The sequence below is a fragment of the Carassius auratus genome, chromosome 8, assembly GCF_003368295.1.
Source record: "Carassius auratus strain Wakin chromosome 8, ASM336829v1, whole genome shotgun sequence".
NCBI lineage: Eukaryota > Metazoa > Chordata > Actinopteri > Cypriniformes > Cyprinidae > Carassius > Carassius auratus.
Genome location: NC_039250.1, coordinates 12,081,741 through 12,104,276, shown reverse-complemented (window position 1 = coordinate 12,104,276; position 22,536 = coordinate 12,081,741). Strand labels below are relative to the sequence as shown.

Sequence of the window (22,536 nt, the reverse complement as noted above, 5' to 3'; positions counted from 1 at the left end):
GGATGTATCCTCCTGTATGCTGGAGGTAGTTTGAGGTGGACTGTCACCAGACTAATGATCTTGGTGATAGTAAACGGGCCGATAAAATTTGGGAGCTAATTTTTTAGAGACGGAACGCAGAGGAATATTGTTTGTAGAAAGCCACACTTTTTGACCCACGATGTAAACGGGAGGCTTTGACCAGTGGCGATCGGCCTTGGCCTTAGTGCGCTCCCTCACCCGGAGTAGAGTCTCGCAGGCTCTGGTCCAAGGGGCGGTGGCACCTCTGGACAAATGCGAGAGCGGAGGCGACCGTTACTTCAGATTCCAGACTAGGAAATACTGGTGGCTGGTAACCTAAGCTGCACTGAAACGGAGAGAGGCCCGTGGCTGAGAGTTGTTGGCTCCAGGAAGAAGGATTCTTGGAGACCAAACGTCGCAACATCCTCTCTAAATCTTGGTTGGCTCACTCAGACTGCCCATTACTCTGGGGATGATAACCCGAAGACAGGCTAACTGACGCTCTGTTTTGGATATAAAATTTGGATATAAATTGGGATCCCTGTCAGAAACCACGTCTACCGGGAGGCCATGTAGCCGGAAGACGTGATCTAGGACAGTGACCGCTGTCTCCTTGGCGGTCGTTATTTTGGGCAAGGGAATGAAATGTGCTGCCTTCGAGAATCGGTCCACTACGGTCAAAACGACCATCATGCCATTAGAGGGCAGGAGGGCAGTAACAAAATCTAGTGCAATGTGGGACCAGGGTCTCGAAGGGACAGACAGCGGTTGAAGGAGCCCATCAGGAGGCCGGTTAGATGACTTACCACTGGCGCAAACTGAGCAAGCCATAACAAAATTGTGGACGTCACGAGCAGGGTTCTAATTTAACACCTGCCAACCCACCAAATGCGGGTTAAAATTCATTTTGGCGGGTGTTAATTAAAACTTACTAGCCAGTTTGGCTGGTGATGCATGACATGAGGCTCTGTTCTCGGTCATTTATCCCCCTGGCAGCACTTCCTACATTTCCCATGAACACTGTGCTGTAATGCTACGTGATGACGTTTCATATGCTCATTGGCTGCACGCAGTTTGCAGTGAAACCAGTGCGAAAAAACATGGAAAGGAATAGAGCGTCCATCAGAAAACACAAGGAAGAAAAACGAATGGAGCCAGAGCATGGAGCATAGACTGAAAGAGGAGGGAGTTAGCTATTAAAGAAAAAAATTAAGATTAAACTAAATGCGGCCTTGATTGGGACAGATTTCTGGGGGCGAAAAGAGGAACGAGGCAGGGGATGAGGATATTACGGAGCCCCGCACATCACCTGTAGGAGAAAAAAAAAAAATCTGTGTCGACGGTTTTGCAATCCGTCCCCTCAGTTTATAAACCGTACTCACAAATTCATAAACTGTTCCCTCGGTTTAACAAATCTTACCCACGGATTAACAAACCGTGCCCACGAATTCCCAATCTGTGCGCTCAGATAAACCGTACCCTCAGTTTTTGAATCCGTACCCACGAATTCATATTAATCCGTGCGCACGCTTTCGCAATCCGTTCCCTCGGATTTGTAAACTGACGCGCATATGTAGCTCCGCCCCCACCGGCAGATTCATTTCTGTTTATTAAACATTATTTTTCATAGTATCCAATGAGTCTTTGAGCATTTATTTTACATTAATCAGCAATAGGACTCAATAAGACACAGCCGCCTGTGTTTTATGGCCAAAAAAATAAACACTAAAAAGAAGAAGAAAATAAGGGTAAAAAGCAAAACAAAACAAATAATATGCCGGTTATGTTTTCATTCCTTTTCTCTCTAACTGAATGCAACGTTATTTTTGGCCTCATTATTTAATAATAACATTAACAGTGAAACTTGCATCTAACTCCGGCAGGTGGGGTGGATGGAGCTTAGTATAATAAAATCACAAAAATTGTGGTCGGCTAATCCCTGGATGACAAGCAACGCTAGAGCAGTGACCCCACTGAATGACTTCGGACCGTAACTCTTCTGGCACAAATAAACGATTCGGTGGGCATCTGGGTGGAGGCGGTACCCTTTCTAAGGCCATCTTGACCTTCGATTCGACCTCCCATACGAGTGCTGAGATGACTATATTCTCAGGTAACATACACTCGGGAGTCACCGGGCGGGCGGAGGGATCAAAAAGACGTGACAAAGAATCGGGTTTGACATTTTTGGAACCCGGGCGGTACGATAGAGTAAAATCAAAACGACCGAAAAAAAGTGCAAACCGAGCCTGCCTGGAATTGAGTCTTTTGGCAGTTCTAATATACTCTAAATTCTTATGATCAGTCCAAATAATGAAAGGTACACCTGAACCTTCCAACCAGTGATGCCACTCCTCTAAAGCGAATTTGACGGCCAACAATTCTCTGTTTCCAATGTCATAGTTGCGTTCAGCAGGAGATAAACAATGGGAGAAAAACGTGCAGGGATGCATCTTATTGTCCGAGACAGCACGTTGGGAAAGCACTGCTCCTACCCCCACCACTGATGCGTCGACCTCCACCACGAACTGCCATGTGGGATCAGGGGCCACAAGGATGGAAGCCGCTCTTGAGGTTGGTAAATGCAGTTTTGGCTGCATCCGACCACCTGAATGGAGTACTGGGGAGGTCAAGGCCGTCAGAGGTGAGGCTAGTTGGCTGAAATTGCGAATGAAAGGTCGATAGAAATTGGCGAACCCCAGAAACCGCTGTAGGTCCTTAAGGGAGTCTGGAGATGGCCAATCTATCACAGCCTTAACTTTGTCAGGGTCCATACGTATTCCCTCGGACGAGACGATATACCCTAGGAAGGGAACAGACTGTGCATGGAATACGCATTTCTCCGCCTTGACAAAGAGCCAATTCTCAAGTAATCTCTGGAGCACTCGTCTGACGTGTTGAACGTGTTCCTGGAGAGATAAAGAAAAAAATCAGTATGTCATCCAGGTAAACATATATAAACTGATCTACCATGTCTCTCAACACGTCATTCACGAGTGCTTGGAAAACCCCTGGCGAGCCCCAACGGCATTCACCAAGTATTCAAAGTGCCCTCTGGGGGTGTTAAAGGTGGTTTTCCATTCATCCCCCTTCCTGATGCGGACCAAATGATAAGCGTTACGTAAATCCAATTTTGTGAATACGGATGCTCCCTGTAACCTCTCAAAAGCTGAAGATATCAACGGCAAAGGATAGGTGTTCTTTATTGCTCTTGGTAGTCAATACAAGGTCCCAGAGAACCATCCTTGTTACCCACAAAAAAGAATCCCGCCCCCACTGGAGAAGAGGAAGGACGGATGAACCCAGATGCCAAGGAATCAGAAATGTATTTCTCCATGGCCTTCCTCTCTGGAATAGAAAGAGTAAAGTTTGCCTTTAGGCGGAGACTTACCTTGCACTAAATCGATCGCACAGTCGTAGGGACGATGTGGAGGAAGAGAAGCAGCATGGGACTTACTGTACACCTCCTTCAGGTCCAAGTACTCTGCGGGCACGTTTGATAACACCATGTTCTCTTTCTGAAAGACAGAAACAGGCACAACAGGACAAGCAGAAACCAAACAAGACTCATGACAACTTTCACTCCACAATGTGACAGTGTTGGAACCCCAATCCACTCGTGGATTATATTTGATTAACCAGGGGTGACCTTAAACAATGGGAGCTACGGGGGAGTCCATGAGGTAAAAGGATATGGTTTCACTGTGGTTGCCTGAGGTGAGCAGAGTGATGGGTTCAGTGTAGTGGGTGACATGTGGCAGTTCCATGGATGGGATGAGACACATGAAGGACAGGAATGTTCAAGTAACGTGCAATGAGAGATTCACTGAAATTACCTTTGGCTCCAGAGTCCAGAAGGGTGTGACAGTCGTGAGTGTGATTCTCCCACCGCAGTTTCACTGGAAGGAGAGTCAATGATGTTGTTGAGGACTTCCCGGCGGAGATCCCACCCTATAGTAGCCTCATCTTTACTACCGGGCTGGCTCTTTTACCAGGCAGGATTAGATGGAAGGTTAATTAGGCCATTGTGCGTTGGGGGGAAGCTTGAGGAGGTAGATCTCTTTCTGAACATGGTTGGCCGGTCCATGTAGGAATCGATCCCACTGCGCCGCCTCTTTCCACTGGCACGAGGCCGCCAGGGTGCGGAACTGAATGGAATAGTCCGTGACCGAAGATCTTACTTGTCGCAGGTCTGAGATCTCATCGGAGTTGAGATGACAATTAACGGAGACGCCCACAAACTAATCAGTGCTGACGCGTAACACACAGACTTCACCCACAACGTGCAAAACCCAGAGATCATATTTATTAACCGTGACATATTTATTTTCGAAACCTGTGATACCTTTTTTGAGGATTCTTTGATCAATTAAAATATGAAAAGAACAGCATTTATTTAAAACAGAAATCTTTTGTAACAATAGAAGTCTTTACTATCACTTTTTATCTATTTAACACATCCTTGCTGAATAAAAGAATTCATTACGTTCAAAAAAAGAAAGAAAACAATTTATTGACCCCAAACTTTTGAACGGTAGTGCATATTGTAACAAAAGATTTATATTTTGAATAAATGCTTTTATTTTTATTTTTCAAAAAAATAAATAAAAAATGAAGCAGCACAACAGTTTCCAACACTAATAAAAGATTCTGAAGGATCATGTGACACTGAAAACTGGAATAATGATGCTGAAAATACAGCTCTGGTTTACAGGAATAAATTATATTTTAATATATTTTCAAATAGAAACTAATATTTTAAATTGCAATAATATTTCACAAAATTACAGTTTTTTAAATGTATTTTTGATCAAATGAATACAGCCTTGATGAGAATAAGAAACCTTGTTAAAAACATTAAAAACATAAAAAATTATTATTAAATACTTGTTCTCATTTTCACATAGTCTTACAATGGTGGTGATGTGAACATTGAGTGAGTGTGTGTTCATGTATCTCACACCCCTCTTGAGATGTAGATGGTCTGTAGAACAGGATTTACTGCGGGACCATTTTTATTTTAGGATTTAAAACCATATCTAATATTCTTGCTGTCAGACTCCGAATCTGAGTTTCATAAACAAACTCAAGAATAAGACTTAAAGAGCTCAGACTCTGCAGGAATACACACATGCACAAAGAAATCAAACTGGCTTGAGTCCAGAAGCAGCGAGCACACTATTGAGTGTGTCACCATTACACTGAGGGCCAGACTACACTGGTTCCACTGTGACGCACTATAACTCAAGAACATGCTCGTGTGGATCTGCTACACTGATATCAGTGTCCGCTCCAGCATGTTATTACTCAAGTACAGGACCATCTGATGCTCCAGCATACAGAGGAACTCACCAAATGCTGCACCATATGGTCACACACACACACACACACACACACACACACACAGCGACACGTCTGACTGAAGCTGTGTGAAGGTCAGATGATCCAGAGCCGTGTTTCTGACTCACTGTGATTGATGGATCACACAGATGACTTGAGTTTTCTCAGGATGGAGAGTAATTAAAGGACCACAGATCATTAAAACACAATAGACCCTGACACACATGCAAGGACAAGCTTCCTCAGAGATGTGCACATTCTGATTTGTCATTTGAAATGCTCTTCTTAGTAGTGGACATGATTGAGATTGTTTAGTATATTGTTATCATATAGACGTGTAGCAGAAATTAAAGGGGGGAGAAATGCTATTTCATGCATACTGAGTTTTTTACACTGTTAAAGAGTTGGATTCCCATGCTAAACATGGACAAAGTTTCAAAAATTAAGTTGTACGTTTGAAGGAGTATTTTTGTTCTGTACTCTGTATTTTTACAGAGTTTTTTTGGAGTATGGCTCTGTGTGACGTTAGATGGAGCGGAATTTCCTTATATGGGTCCTGAGGGCACTTTTGCCGGAAGAGCGCGCGCTCCCGTAGAGCAGAGCAAGGAGGCTGAGCAGCACAGACAATCACTGATCAGAGCGAGAGCGTCGCGAAATGTCACAAAAGGAGTGTGTTTTTGGTTGCCAGGGCAAGACAACCCTGCACAGATTACAAAAAAAAAAAAAAAAAAACAGCATTAAGGGACCAGTGGATGGAGTTTATTTTTACAGAGCATCAACAGAGTTGTGCAAGTGTTTGTGTTTGTTCCCTGCATTTCGAAGATGCTTGTTTTACAAACAAGGCCCAGTTTGACGCCGGATTTGCACATCGTTTATTTCTTAAGGATAATGCAGTCCCAACGAAAAAGGGTCACGATTGTGTGTTGGAACCGCAAGCAGTGAGTAAAACTGCTTCAAATATCTCTGTGTTGTTAACTTAGCTATCTGCGCGTAAGCACATCAAGTAAACAACATGCGATGTTGTCATCAAACTGCACTCTCCACATGTACAGCTTAAAAAAAAAAAAAAAAAGAAAAAAAAGAGGACATAAAGTGGAACTTAGTCATTTTCCAAAACCGCTAAGCAAATGTATACAGTTTCAGTACATACCACATAGAGACGTCGTTGCTGATGCTGCTCTTGTTAAATTTCAGCCTCTGGATCTGATTCTGGATCATAAATATACGCTGAATCTGACTGTAAGCCATGGTTTGTTTTGGTTGGTTTTGTCCTCAAGGTAATGTCACAGCTTCCAAACGCTCTCAACGCAAAAGCCTACTGGCGCTCGTGATTCTTTAGCTCCGCCCACACGTCACGCCTCCAGCCGGTCGTGTTTTTCTGGGAAAAAAATCGGTACAGACTATCTTTCTCTCATGAATATAATAAAACGAAAGACTTTTTGGAGTTATGAAGGATGCAGTAATACTCTATAGGTACTCAAGATTAACAGGATATTGAGTGAAAAACGAGCATTTCACCCCCCCCCCCTTTTTACTGATTATATACAGTAATTATAAAATAATGTACTTGTTTAAGATTAATTTTCCTGTTCTGCCTGTATGTTAGTGATGTTTCTTTCTTTTATAGAACATAAAAGGAGATATTTTGAAGAATGTAATCAAACAGTTGATGGCAGCCATTGGCTTTTAATGGGGGGGGGGGGGGGGGTTGATCAGTGGAAGTCAATAGTGTTTAATTACCCATCGAAATATTTAATATTCAACATTATGTTCATCGTCATCATTCAATTTTATTCTGAACCTGATTTTTATCCTCACTTTAAACATCTAAATGTGTATATATATATATGTGTGTGTGTGTGTGTAGTTTAATTATTTACTATAAAATTGATTGTGCTTGTTTGAAATGTGAGCGGTCCCGTGTTGGTTAGGCTTTTAAAAAACATCTGCGTAAAGTGGTGCAGAGTTGACGTTCACCAAACACAGCACTGTGTCACACGGGTCAAAGTGTCATTACCATAGACAGTAAAAGAAAGGTCATTACCTTTACTGTCTATGGTCATTACACGTGAAACTCCGCCTTAAATTTACACTAGATATCATCATCGTAAAATCTGGATTTCTTCTGTAGCTCGATTGTATTTTGCAGTAGCCTATTTAGTAAGCTGTGTTTGAGGAATCTCTGCACCAGAGGAAGCGCTCTGGTAAGAGTCCAGTCATGAGTCTGTGTTTGTCTCGCCATGTGTTCGGAAGCGTGAGAATACCGCTGTCTGTTGGACATGTGTGTAAATACATGTGTGGGACTGATGTTCACAGTAACGTGGCGTGTCATCATCTTAGACAAAACATCCGAATGCGATAAAGTTAACAATTAGTACAGAATATCTCTAATCATAATCTGGAACCAATCCAAAATGATCCTAATGGGGATTTTTACTGTGTGTGTGTGTGTGTGTGTGTGTGTGCGTGTATATATATATATATATATATATATATATATATATATATATATTAGTTCAGAAGTCTCTGAATAGGTTCTTTTCATTACCATTAAAGTGAAATGACAGAACATAAACATAGCAGCCTCAGAAAAATGCTCACTTTAGAAGGAAATTTTAAAAGGTTTTGGACTGGAACGGAACAATGGCATTTAAGCATTTGCTAACAAACCGATGCTAGTTTCTCATAAAAAAAACATTTGCTTATAGATGATTTGAATATGCTTTTCTCAAAGCAAATTGAGTTTGCATGTCAAAATTGACTTGCTGTAACCCTCTCTCATTTTGTCAGTGAGGATGGAGAGCTCTGGTGACCCCAGTGGTCCTCCACGGACGCCGCATGTAGGGGGAGCTAGAGGGCTGCCGATGGGCCGTCGTCTGCCTGCTTCAATCTCTCCGGGACGCCTCCCCACAATGCGCTCCAGAGACCTCACATTAGGAGGAGTCAAAAAGGTCACCATACATAGCTGAACATTACAGTCACGCTAGACATTTCAGATGCCTCATGCTGTAACTCAAAGTGACATCTTCTAATTTGTGCTGCAGAAAACCTTCACGCCCAATATTATTGGTCGAAAATCAAAAGAGGAGTGAGTGACAGACTCTTTTATAATTGGTGTCCATTTACAATCAATATAGAAATTCATCAATATATCGTCAGTAATTCATTGGATGGTGTTTTTTTACTTGGCTGCAGATTAAAGGCTGATGAAAGAACAAGACGGGATAAGAAGGATGTGGATCGAGGTCGGCATCGGGACGGCCGAGGGAGGGGCCGAGGTCGCCCAGGGGTCATCCAGTCTCATTCTATCTTTGAGCAGGGGCCTGCAGAGATGACGGCCAAGAGGAAAGGTAAAGCAGGTCATCAGGGGAGGATCTGAGAAATCCTTTGGCCAAGTACTGAGATTCGAGCCAGAGCATGTTATTTGTTACACTAAATGGCATTAAAGCAGTAATGATTGTTTTGTGCCTCACAGCACCTCTTAAATATAGTGAAATCACAGTAACACACACCTTTGAGAACAACTAGCATGCTGTGTTGTACAAGTGCTGTACAATTTATAAACATCATTAAATGATATCAAAAAGCAATAACAAATAGATAAAAACTCATTAGATACAAATAAAAGCATGCAAGATGAATCATAAACCGCTTTATAATCCCAATATTCTCAGGCAACACCATAGGCTAAAGAGAGTAAATGAGTGTACAACGTGGCTCGGTCACCCTTAGTCTTTAAACGGGACCGGGAACAGAAAGAAGCAATCAGTTACAAGAGCAGAGAGCTCTTGACACAGAGTATATTTTTAAGGAGATCAGCAGTATACTGAGGTGCTAGCCCATGCAGAGCTTTGTAAGCATACAGTAAAACCTTAAAATCGACTGTATTTAACTGGTAACCAATGCAAGGAAGTGAGAGCAGGAGTAATGTGCTCTCTGTTCCTTGTGATTGTCAGATGTCTAGATGCTGCGTTCTGGACCAACTGCAAATTATGTATAGTGGAATGAGATTGACCCATATACAGGTTCTGGTCATATAATTAGAATATCATCAAAAAGTTGATTTATTTCAATAATTCCATTCAAAAAGTGAAAACTTGTATATTATATTCATTCATTACACACAGACTGATATATTTCAAATGTTTATTTCTTTTAATTTTGATGATTATAACTGACAGCTAAGGAAAATCCCAAATTCAGTATCTCAGAAAATTTGAATATTGTGAAAAGGTTCAATATTGAAGACACCTGGTGCAACACTCTAATCAGTTTATTAACTCAAAACACCTGCAAAGGCCTTTAAATGGTCTCTCAGTCTAGTTCTGTAGGCTATACATTCATGGGGAAGACTGCAGACTTGACAGTTTGAAAAAGACGACCATTGACACTTTGCACAAGGAGGGCAAGACACAAAAGGTCATTGTAAAAGAGGCTGGCTGTTCACAGAGTTCTGTGTCCAAGCACATTAATAGAGAGGCGAAGGGAAGGAAAAGATGTGGTAGAAAAAATGTATACAAGCAATAGGGATAACCGCAGGGGCGTAGCAAGCTTTTCAAAAGTGCGGGGGATGGATGTGGTTTGTTTATAAACAATAAAAACAATGAATACAGTGGCAGAGGGGTACAAAATGCCGGGCTTAAAGTTCTCCGGCACTGTGCGGGATTTCCGGCTTGCAGCGTTTGGCTGGGGAAAAAAAATAATCCTACATTTAAAAAAAATAGAAAAGGGCAGTAAAAAAAAACACCCACATAAAGCGTTTTCTATAGTGGTATAAATAATGTAACAATTTACTGTTTTTAAACATTCAAATAATATACAATTTTCTTTCATAGTTTTTCAACAGGTATCCAAACAATGTCATCATTTATCACTTTTTTCTCCTCAACAGGTAACGTTACAATCACACACAACAGGTATCCACAAAAGTATTTAGCTAATCAACAAACAATATCCCAATAATAGCATTAGTCTAAAAAACCAAATATAATACCGAAAACACTCGACATGTCAACAAAACTATAACAGAACATCTTCCCAAAGCTTATTTAAAAACCTCGAAAGCATAAACACTCATTCAAAGTACCTGGAAAAGGGAGACGTAAATAACCATAACAATAAGTCCCCGCCTCCTCAGCACGAGCTGACCAATAACACTCCAAGAGAGGCAGAACAGCCAATCATCAGCCGGTCACACTCAAAGCCGGTGTCACGTACACCGAGAGGGAGGGGGGAAGAGGCAGCCGCAGCGAGCGAAGACACAGAGCGGCAAGAGAAACGGAGGAGCGACTGTAGTAAGGCATTTGTGCAAAACTGCGGAAAACGTGCGGGGGTTGAACCCTCTCACCGGGAAAAGTGTGGGTGTTAAAACACAGAGATATATGGGTGCAACGCCCCTGGATAACCGCACCCTGGAGAAGATTGTGAAACAAAACCCATTCAGAAATGTGGGGGAGATTCACAAAGAGTGGACTGCAGCTGGAGTCAGTGCTTCAAGAACCACTACACACAGACGTATGCAAGACATGGGTTTCAGCTGTCGCATTCCTTGTGTCAAGCCACTCTTGAACAACAGACAGTGTCTCTCAGACAAAAAGGACTGGACTGCTGCTGAGGGGTCCAAAGTTATGTTCTGATGAAAGTAAATTTTGCATTTCATTTGGAAATCAAGGTCCCAGAGTCTAGAGGAGGAGAGGAGAGGCACACAATCCACGTTGCTTGAGGTCCAGTGTAAAGTTTCCACACAGTCAGTGATGGTTTGCGGTGCCATGCCATCTGCTGGTGTTGGTCCACTATGTTTTCTGAGGTCCAGGGTCAACGCAGCCATATAACAGGAAGTTTTAGAGCACGTCATGCTTCCTGCTGCTGACCAACTTTATGGAGATGCAGATTTCATTTTCCAACAGGACTTGGCCCCAGAACACACTACCAAAACCAGTACCTGGTTTAAGGACCTTGGTATCCCTGTTCTTAATTGGCCAGCAAACTCGCCTGACCTTAACCCCATAGAATATATATGGGGTATTGGGAAGAGGAAGATGTGATATGCCAGACCCAAGAACGCAGAAGAGCTGAAGGCCACTAATCAGAGGAACCTGTGCTCTCATAACACCTGAGCAGTGCCTCAGACTGATCGACTCCATGCCACGACGCATTGCTGCAGTAATTCAGGCAAAAGTATTGAGTGCTGTACATGTTCATACTTTTCTGTTGGCCAAGATTTCAAAAAAATCCTTTCTTTGTATTGGTCTTAAAGGGTTAGTTCACCCAAATATAAAAATTATCTCATTAATGACCCTCATGTCGTTCCAAACCCGTAAGACCTCTGTTCATCTTCGGAACACAGTTTAAGATATTTTAAGATAACGAACAATAAACTGACTCGTTCACGAGTCAAGAACCGGAAGCATTGGTTTTCGGATCACCAGTAGTTCTTTCGGACAGTTAGATTCAATAAACCGGTTGAATAATATGGTTCACCGGTTCTTTTGCGCTCGACGTAATGGCGTCATTGGCGATGATTGCCCTTGATTCAAGACTTCGGTTTACCCGCGCTCATAATATTAGCACAGAATCAGTTCAGAATCAGTCACCAAAAGAATCAGTTCGGTTCAGATGCTCTGTGTGTCGGTCTGCTCCACGCTGAATCACACATGCACAGTATCATCAGCTCCTCGGTTCTCGAATCAGACACGTCTGACAGAAACGGTTCTTCACTCATGAACGAGTCAGTCTATTGTTCGTTATCTGGCTCGGCTCTGTGTTCATATTCAGTTCTCTCTTTGCAGCAGTTCAGTCAGTGTACTGTTTGAGTACATGAATTACTCCAGGATATTAGTTTGTTTTAACTCAGAGGGAGTGTCAGCCACATTAAAAAAGTTAACAGCTTAAGTCATTTGTTGATTAGTGCGTATTGGAGACGCAAACCATTTAAAATGATTCAGTTCGATTTGGTGAACTGGTTCAAAAATATCAGGTTACATCGATTGATTTGTTCGCAAACCGGATTTCACACACTGCTTTGTTTTGAACTCTCCCACAACAGACACGGAAGAGAAGACAATGCTGAATAAACTCGTCGTTTTTGCTATTTTTGGACCAAAATATATTTTCGATGCTTCAAAATATTCTAACTGACCCTCTGATGTCACATGGACTACTTTGACGATGTTTTTCTTAGCTTTGTTTCAATGGAGGGACAGAAAGCTCTCGGACTAAATCTAAAATATCTTAAACTGTGTTCTGAAGATGAACGGAGGTCTGGAACGACATTTTAATATTTGGGTGAACTAACCCTTTAAGCTACTATAAAATTTTCTGAGATACTGAATTTGGGATTTTCCTTAGTTGTCAGTAATAATCATCAAAATTAAAAGAAAGAAACATTTGATAAACAATATAACAGTCTGTGTGTAATGAATGATTATAATATACAAGTTCCACTTTTTGAATGGAATTAGTGAAATAAATCAACTTTCTGAGGATATTCTAATTATATGACCAGCACCTGTATATTGAATTGCAGTAATAATGTAATAAATACATGGATCACTAATTCTAGGTCTTCCTTTGAGAGGAACTGTTTTAATTTGGCAATGGATCTGAGAGGAAAGAAGCTTCCTTTGATGACAGAATTGATCTGTTTGTCAAATGAATCAAAGACAACGCCTAGGTTCTTGACTCTGTTGTGCAGTGTTAAAGTCAGGGAACCTCTTTGGTTTACAATATTAGTGACACACAATGAAGATCCAGAAGAAATGGTCTCAGTTTTGTCTTCATTAAACTTTAGGACTAGTTTTCTGACAACTACATTTTAACTTCCTCTATCCTAATCTATCCTATCGTGGGATTTTGTAATATCACAAAATATATTACAGCATCATTTTGGCAATTATATCCAACTCAGACCGAAATGGTGACCGAGTATATATCTGTTTTACATGTAAATGCATAGATTCCATGAAAATAATAACAACGAATACACAAAACAGGTTGAAATAATTACTAAATTGCAGCATGGCTTTGCAATCCCTTAACCACACCGGGCACTTTGTGATTATAATTTAAACAAGATAAAGTAAATATATTTACTTTGTATACAATTTTTTTTTTCCTGCTAGTCTTGGTTGGACGTCTTTTCACAACCATGACTAGACGTGTAAAAGACGTCAGTGGATGTCTATTCATATCCTCTTTAAAACCTCTTAAAAACTACTTGGTGCACTTTAATTATTGCAGTATTAATCAAGGTGTAAGCACAGCTTTTGCATATTCCACAAGGATTTCACAGAGGGTCATGATGGACGTGTAATGCACGTGTAAAAGATGTCACCTATTGACGTCCTCTCATAACCGATTCACAACACTGGTAAATATTGAATTACACATAGCTAAAAGTCAAAGAAACAATTATACATGAAACCCCATAGAACGATAGACATGTACAAACCTATCTGAATGCATTTTTAGGAAATGTTCTGTTACATATTTCTACCGATTGATGCCGTCCTACCGCGACTATTTTTGGCCGGGCACACGACGTCGCCGTTGGACCAATGTTTGCTGGGTTGAGGCTGTTTACAGTCAAACAACTTGACATTCAGATCTTTTCAAATATCTGAGACACTAGACTCACTTTAAGTAACAGGTGTATGTACACTGCTGTTTAAAGGTTTGTGGTTGTTGGTACGTTTTTGTTTTTGAAAGAAGTCACTATTGCTCACCAAAACATTGGTAATGCATTTATTTCATTAATAGTACAGTAAAACATGATCCCTCAGAAATCATTCTTATATGCTGATTTGCTGCTGTTTAATGCATCCTTGCTAAATATAAAGTAAACATTTGAATGGTAGTCTGTATTTATTTACAATGGGTTTGAATGTTCATGGAAAAATAACTTTTTAAATAACTTTTTAAATTAATTAAATTAATTAGCATTTTCTGTTGTGACATGTCTTTTGTATCCGTGCTCTCTTAATGTGTTTTATTTGATTAGGTGTATATGATGATACCAGAGAAACCACAAACAGTGGCCCTTCACCCATCATCAACATCAAAAAGGAGAGAGAGACCGAAGAGGGGACCAAAGAAATCCTGCGCAAACTTGAGAAGGACAATGTGTGTTTAAAAAAACTGAAACTTGTTAACTTCTAATTAACTTATTAACTCAAAACTGTGCCCAAAAATCAAAAGGAAGAAATTACGAAAAGAAAAGAAGTCTTACTTAAGGTCCATTTACGTCTTTCCCATTGAGACACAATTTTTTATAATAATTAATCATATTGTTAAAATGAATTCTCATTAATGCACTGACAAAGTTTGATTCACATTACTTTAATACAATAAAATAAAGATTTATTCTTTAAATTGTAAACTATTATACAACATACAAGTTTATTGTACAACTTTTTCATGGATGATGTAAAAATAAAAAATAGTGAATTAATCAATAGAATCACCACGATTGGGAAGGTGCTTTAAACTGATGGCAATTATGTGGAAAAATTTGATTAAGTCATTATGCAAAGACATAATGGTCCTAACAGGCTTAATTATCTGGCAAAATATAATAATTTTTTCCCCTCTTTTTTTGCAGTTTGTTTTCATAGTGAAATATGTCCTTGACCATGCTTTTATGTTTTTTTTTCAACGAAAAATGATCCACTCTCAAGCCTTTGGTTCTGTGTGTGTAGTTTCTGGATGACCCTCACCTGAGAGGAGAAAGAGGAAGCTGTCCTGTGCAGCTGCCGCTGGCTGTGTCGGGATGGGTCTTCAAAGAGGAGTTTAGCGAGGAGACTCTCAAATCAAAAAAAGAGCACCTCAGACCCTGAACCGATGAGCACAGACAACACTGGAGCTGAAGTGAAGAGTAGGAGAAACTTCATCAAACATGCACAAACTAGCAAACATATTCAAGTGTGGTCACTTTTCAAGTTGCTCTGCCAAATTTCACTGGCCAATTTCATACTCAAGAGTTGGTCATATAAAAAAATTGAGAATTTAATTAAATTATAATAAAATAACTTTGGAAAGTCCTGAACCGAAGAAGGCGGAGCCTATATTCAGGCAGCCACCCTTGGCCAAACCTGATTTGCTGCCTGATTTACTGGAGGTATGGAATCACTGCAAAGAGGAGGAGCTTCTCTTCATGCAGCTTCCTGACTGTCTGCCAGGCCAGCCGCCCACCAGTGACGTCCGGCCCACCAGAACAGAGGTGCAGTCGAGCGACGGACAGGCTGTGATGCAGAAGACCGAGACTCAGGTTGGCGCTGGCTAGGTTTAGATCACAGATTCATGTTAGTTTGCGCAAATACTCATGCATTTTTTGTTCTCGTGTGCATGTGTTTTTTTCAGGATGAATCTCAAGATGAGAACACCTGTTGTCTTAAGGATCTACAGGAGGGTTTGGTGGGAAAGATGCTTGTGAGGAAGTCAGGCAAAGTTCAGCTTATACTGGGTAACGTCACCCTAGATGTGGCCCTGGGAACCCCCTGCGCCTTCCTGCAGGTCAGTTACCCTCTTCAGTCCAGTGTGTCACCCTCAGACCATCCAAGAAATAGGTGAGTTTGTTTGTTTATGGGAACAGATTTGGAGAAATTTAACATCAGAGCACTTGCTGACCAATGGATCCTGTGCAGTGAATGGGTGCCGTCATCCATCGAAAAGATGCGTGTTTATAAGAAAGTTTAATCAACACATTTTTAAATGTCAAACTGTTGCTTCCAGCTAAAATACGAGTCCTTTATATTGCTTTCTCCAATGAAAAAGTCATCTTGTCTGAATCAGGAGAGAAATAGGCACAGATCAAACGACAAATACAAGTGAACTCAATCCAAAACAGTTCTAGAAGTTTTTGGATTTTGATGCGAGAGGACAACTTGGGATGGATCTTTCACTGGAGGAAGCGTTATAATGGATTATGGCCAGAAGCAACTTTTTAAAGTTAAAACGCCTAAATGGATTTGTTTCTCACAAAGCGTTTCGCTTCACATGGTGTTAAGTGATGGACTGGCGTTGTGTGGATTATTGTGATGTTTTCTCATTCTGACGGCACCCATTCACTGCAGAGGATCCACTGGTCAGCAAGTGATTTCATGATACTGTAAATTGTTCCCATGAACAAACAAATTCATCTTAGGCCTGAGGATGAGTAAATTTTCAGCAAATTCTCATTTTTGGTGAACTATTCCTTTAACCTGTTGGTGGGGAATCATCCACTGCTGGGATAAAGATGTTATAACAGCATTTGAAGATCCAAGGGCTAAATAATGAAATTGGTGACAAATGCTTTATAAGCACATGACCAAGCAGTACTCCTCGTGGGACTTTCGGTTTTAATCTGTACTTGCAATTTATACACTATTTAGCTTCTTCATGTATGTCTCATACTTGCTCTTAGGTTTGTGTTACATCGTCTGTTGTTCTTTCTGTGTTTGTAGGAACTGGTTTCAGTGGATACAGAGGGCAGGAGGGGAGACATGTCTGTGCTGGGACACATTAAACACAAGTTGGTTTGTTCACCGGACTTCCAGGCTCTTCTGGGAAACTAGCCAGAAACGCCAATAATTCACTTCAGTGCTGTAAATCAATTTGAGGAAATGTTCCCATGCACCATCACAGATGGACAACTCAGAGAAGACATGCTGGAAAAAAAATGTTGCTAATGTTGTTACATTTAAACGAACTGCTTTTGTTCAAGTCAAATATATTAATGTATTTTTTTATTTTAATTTAATGTGACTGAATCAACCTGGGTTTTTAAAGGTCCACTTTTTACATTGTACATGCATACATAGTCTGACTTCATTGTGTTACTAAACTTAATTTAATAAAACATTCATAGGGTTAAGGAGAATGAACACATAATGAATTATCAGCTAGCCTACTTAGATTATAAACACAATAATAAAAACTGCTGTTACTTCATGAACTGTGATTTGAAGAATGATCAGAAAGAACTGCTCCTCGTGAAGGGACTGTTGCTCAGTTTTGCTAATATGTCACTGTGACACTGTACTTCTGAACTACACGGCACTGGCTTTATAAAAGCTTTAAAAACAAGAAGCTGAAGTGACGCTATGAGAAGTCATGGCAAATGTGACATTCACAAGCATCTTTCCTTTATTGCAGATGACTGCTCTTTTGAACTTTCTGTTCATCAAATAATCCTTAAAAAAACGTATCATGGGTTTCACAAAAATATGAAGCAGAACAACTGTTTTAAACATTGATAATAAATGAGAATGATAAAGAAGTGTTTCTTGAGCAGCAAATCATCATATTAGAATGATGTCTGAAGGATCATGTATCAAAGGAACAAATTACATTTGGAAATATATTAAAGTTGTAACATTGATTTACAATATCATTGTTTTTACAAAAAAACATTACATTTGGAACAGGAGCTATTGTATATTTGTAATAGGTTACGTATTCTGTATAAATATGAAAATAATTGCACACTCTTGCACTTCAAGGGAGCCACCAACTGTAATTCTTCACAACTAGTGAATTTCATATTTTATTGACTAGATATTTAGATATACGATGGGGTCTTGAGAATGCACTGCATAGAATCCCACTGTGCAATCATGTATTTATTGACTTCTTCTGCTGTGGGACTGTACAGTAAATAACTAGTCAACTCATTAAGAGTCCTATAAATAGTCGGCTCATTATTTTATTTTATGAATCCCTAAATCTGAATGATTTTCTGCTGGGTTCAACTAATGGCATTTATATTTTTAAACTGTAATGTATTATTATTTGATTGCAAATACAAAAATAGACTAACTGCTCGATATCAGCTCACATATATAATTTTGTTAATAAATACTCTTTAAAAAAATAGTTTGCTAAAGTGCACTTTTTCATTATTAAACACTTTTTACTTTTATGTGGCTTTCCAACTAAAATTGTTTACACAAAACATGCAAGTTAAAACTCGATTACTTGATTTCTTGTTTTACTTTAATATATGCATTTTTTTGGTGCACGGTTGTTTTAAATGGTACAATAATTTGAATGATTTCCACTGTGTTGCTCTGAAAGTTTGTTTGTGGAAAAGCCATATCGAAGAATTGCATTTTCCACCCTCCTGAAGTCGACGAAATTCAGCCTGAGGTTCACTTGTGGATTATAAATTTATATAAAGCCTAGTCGATTGCTGATGTTCTAATATTTCACATTACACTTCGTGATAAACGCTGGCCGTGAGAACGCTTCGGAAAATACAAGTTCCTAAAATATTCAGGAACTTCTGGTCTCGTGTGTGGAGAATGCGGCTGCAGTTTTTTGCCAACTCACCCAACAACTCAGTATTTAACCAAACAAACTGGCATAAGCGGTATTTTACTACTGATGTAAACCTGTTTTCCTTCCTTCAAAAAGTACAAACCCCGCCCATCTGATGACTTCCTTCAGAACTTTCAGTTCAGATGCTATATGGAACATATTTTAAGTGAAGGAGCACTGGGTCGCAGAGGGTTTTCTGTGGACCAGTGTGTGTGTGTGTGGACAGAATGGGCTTCAGCGCGCTCCTGTGCGCGTGTGTTGTTGTTTTGTGCAGCGCAGCTCCGGTTAAACACCCGCAGAGAAACGACAGACCGATCATCGGTAAACCTCTTACCCCCACACTGTTTGTATGGCAAGATGATGTGTGCACTAAAGTTTTTCGGCTCGCAAAATTAGATTTACTGAATTTATTCTTATCATGGTAATAAATAACAACTAACCTTTAAGCGCACGTGACTCGAGCATAACTCTGTCTTTAGGGATTCTGACGCAAGAGGTTGACAATGAGTCAATGAGAAAGTTTGGAAAGACGTACATCCCTTCATCATATGTGAAGTACATTGAATCTGGGGGAGCTAGAGTTGTGCCGATTAGGTAAGTCTTGTGTGTTTGTTAGCATTAGGTTACGATTCATGTTTAAAATTCGATTAATCGATTCAAGTAACACCAAAGTAGGCTTTTTCTTCATGGAAAAATAGTACACTCTACATAAAGATGCATAATATACTTATGTGTGAACTTAATTAATGCAATGTTTTAGGACACTTCATGTTAGGCTAGTTTATTGTATTATACTTTACATTTATATTAGGCTAAATACAGATAGTTGAACATAGTAAGAGTGCTTTTTGACCCACGTTAGGGATATTATTTAATAATTTCTTCTCTTTTTTTTTCTTTGAAATGAATGTCCAGCGAAGTAGGCTGCAAAGTTTTATCTCCATGTCAATCGAGTGATTTACAAACATAAGTCAATTAGTGTGAGTGAGTGATTCATTTGGCCTAAATGAACCGGGAAGGGGAACTGATTCAGAAGAGTCATATTAATAATAAAATCAATACAGCAAATCCATATTCAAGATGTGTAATTTCAACGAACACACTTTCTTTGTTACAGGCTAAACCAGAGTTTGGCAGAGCATGAACAGATCTTCAGGTCAATAAATGGGTAAGTTGGGTATGGGTATGTTGTCCATGTTTCTTTCAAAAGTCTATCATGGGGTGTTGACAAGTCCATCAAGTCCATGTCTGAATGTAACTTACAGAAACAAAAGCTGTGGTTCACATTAATGCAATAATATTTAACATACAAAGATCATTGTAGCATAAACTCCCTGTCTGCCTCTCAATCAGACTTCTTCTGATCGGAGGCGCTGTGGATCTGCAGACATCTGAGTTCGCTCACACCGCCGGGATTTACTTCAGACTGGCCCTGAAGGTGAGGGAGTTACAGTGAATCCTGAATAATTCATTGTTAATAAAATGATGGTATTTTTATCATCAACGTTGTTTATTGGAGCAGTTGGACTTTATCATGTGCCATTACTGTATCTATTTTAGGAACTAAACTGCTAGACGTTACCAATAGTCTTATCCAGAGTTGTTTTTGTGCCGTCTCAGGCGAATGATGGAGGTGATTACTTTCCCATCTGGGGAACATGCCTGGGCTTTCAGCTGCTCACGGTGCTGGTGGCTGGAGAAAACCTGTTGAGTAAGACAACTGCAGAGAATGTGACTTATCCCCTCAACTTCACCGCAGGTACGTCATCCAACATGGTCCACTTTTTTATTTTTGCCGATTATATATTTTTTTATTATTGTGATCAATGGTGCCATGAAGAAACTTTAACATCCATGGAATCTTCACATTCCATAAAAGGTCCTTTTATAGTGGAAAAAAATGATTATTGTTAAAGGTAGATTATTAAAATTTTCTTTAAACTAAAGAAAAATATACATTACCATTCAAAGGTTTGGGGTCAGTAATTGTTTCTTTTCTAATACTGTTATTCAGCAAGGATGTGATAAATTGATAAAAAAGGGATAGTAAACACGTATATGGTTAAAAAAAGATTTCTAATTTGTTTTATTCATTGATGACTCCTGGAAAAGTATCACGTGTACCAAAGAAAATACTAAGCAGCACAAAACTTTTCAAAATTGTTGATAAATCATCATATTATACTAGGGCTGCACAATTGACCCAATTTCTAATCGTGATTACAATTACAAACGCCACAATTACATCGTTCAAAGCATCAATTAATTGTTCAACTTATGTTATTCTGGATGCTTAAGATGCTTTTTTTCTTTCAAAATGTTATCTATGTTTTAGTGTAAGTTTAATAATATAATACCATGCATATTTGTACCTTTTTTAGAAGAAACCAATCAAATTTGACGTTTGAGACTTAATAATATAGAAAAGCAATAAAAGTGTTTCAGTTTGTGTTTTCAGCTGGTTTATTGTCATAGAAAAATATGGCATGCAGTTGCTTCAAACGAAGGTGTAAACATCATTAATTTAATCACAATGTTTCGATTACCAGAGGCTTCATCCAGTCGTATGTTTACCAACTTCCCATCTGACCTTCGTAAAGCATTGTCCCAGGAACCGCTAACTGGAAATTTCCACCATTATGGAGTGACCAAAGAGGTACATCTTTTATAAGCACACCATATTCATTTAAATACTTCTAATTAAAATAACAAGAAAGGAGAAATAGACCTTAGTCAGGGTAATGCCATAACCTCTAGGCTGTGAAGGATAGAAGTACAGCGCATTCAGATGACAAAAACAACATAAAACAGACTAGAAAGTTGTGTGTTTTAACAGCTGTATGTGTTCTAGGACCTTTATACAGCATGCACCACTGTAAAGACACTAAGCCTATCTCTCACATCCCTCCATGTTAATTCAGTATGATGTCTAACCTGATTAAGGTCTATAAGGTCTTCCTCTTTTTCAGGCATTCATGGGAAATGAGAAATTAAGTGGCTTCTTTTCAGTGCTCTCCACAAACATAGCACAGAATGGCCTTGAGTTTGTATCTACCATGGAAGGTAACAAAACCAGACGTTTTTTATATTTAAAACAACCTATACAAGCACTCATACACAGTGTGGATGAAATATCATTGGCCTGCAGGCAGGAAGCACCCTTTCTATGGGGTACAGTGGCATCCGGAAGTGAACCGCTTTCAGTGGGACCCCCGTTACAACTTTCCTCATTCCAGCAATGCTGTGCGCGTGTCGTCCTTACTGGCTGAATTCTTCGTTAATGAGGGTAACTGCAGTCTCATACTTTACTTATTTATGTGTTTGCTTGTTCCTCATTTCTATGAATTGGGATGAAACAAATACATGTGTGTATTTCAGGAAGGAGAAGCTCCCACCGCTTCAGTGAAGCAGCAGAAGAGAGCGGCGCGCTCATATACAACTACAACCCTGTGTATGTGGCGAATATCTCTGCATATGAACAGACTTATTTCTTCTGAGAGGCACAATATAGGAGGACACTGAACAAAACAAAGAAAGAAAAGATGTACCCTCATCACAGACCTCATCTCATTTTAGGAATATTGTTTTTAGCTGAGAGACAATTCAAATAATCAGTGTTTTATTAAATGATTTTACATTTATTTTAACACTCATTAATTATGAAGATGGTTACATATTTGATTCCTTTCAAATAGAATCAATATTGTATTATGCATGTTTGTTGATTTATGTGCCAGAAGAGGGCAGTATTTTCATGTTTATGACACAATCTATTGCTTTTCCCTCATGTTGTTTTGTAAAATAATCTATAATCTATAATATATATATATATATAAACAGTTTTATGTATATTTTACAGTATAACAGTAGGCTATATTAAAGTACATACACAGTATATTA

The 22,536-nt window shown here is 39.5% G+C and overlaps 1 protein-coding gene and 1 pseudogene across 1 annotated transcript; both read left to right on the top strand.

Annotated features, from left to right (window-relative positions):
• The first annotated feature begins 7,337 nt into the window (after nt 1–7,337).
• LOC113107292 (DNA-directed RNA polymerase III subunit RPC4-like) lies at nt 7,338–17,544 on the top strand (annotated as a pseudogene).
• A 1,183-nt stretch (nt 17,545–18,727) lies between these two features.
• On the top strand, nt 18,728–22,349 carry LOC113106741 (gamma-glutamyl hydrolase). The gene is made up of 9 exons (XM_026268770.1): nt 18,728–18,957; nt 19,116–19,230; nt 19,754–19,804; nt 19,990–20,074; nt 20,257–20,395; nt 21,186–21,292; nt 21,606–21,699; nt 21,785–21,922; nt 22,015–22,349. Exons 1-9 carry the CDS (start codon nt 18,864–18,866, stop codon nt 22,131–22,133), a joined length of 942 nt encoding a protein of 313 aa, XP_026124555.1. The 5' UTR covers nt 18,728–18,863; the 3' UTR covers nt 22,134–22,349.
• The last annotated feature ends 187 nt before the right edge of the window (nt 22,350–22,536 follow it).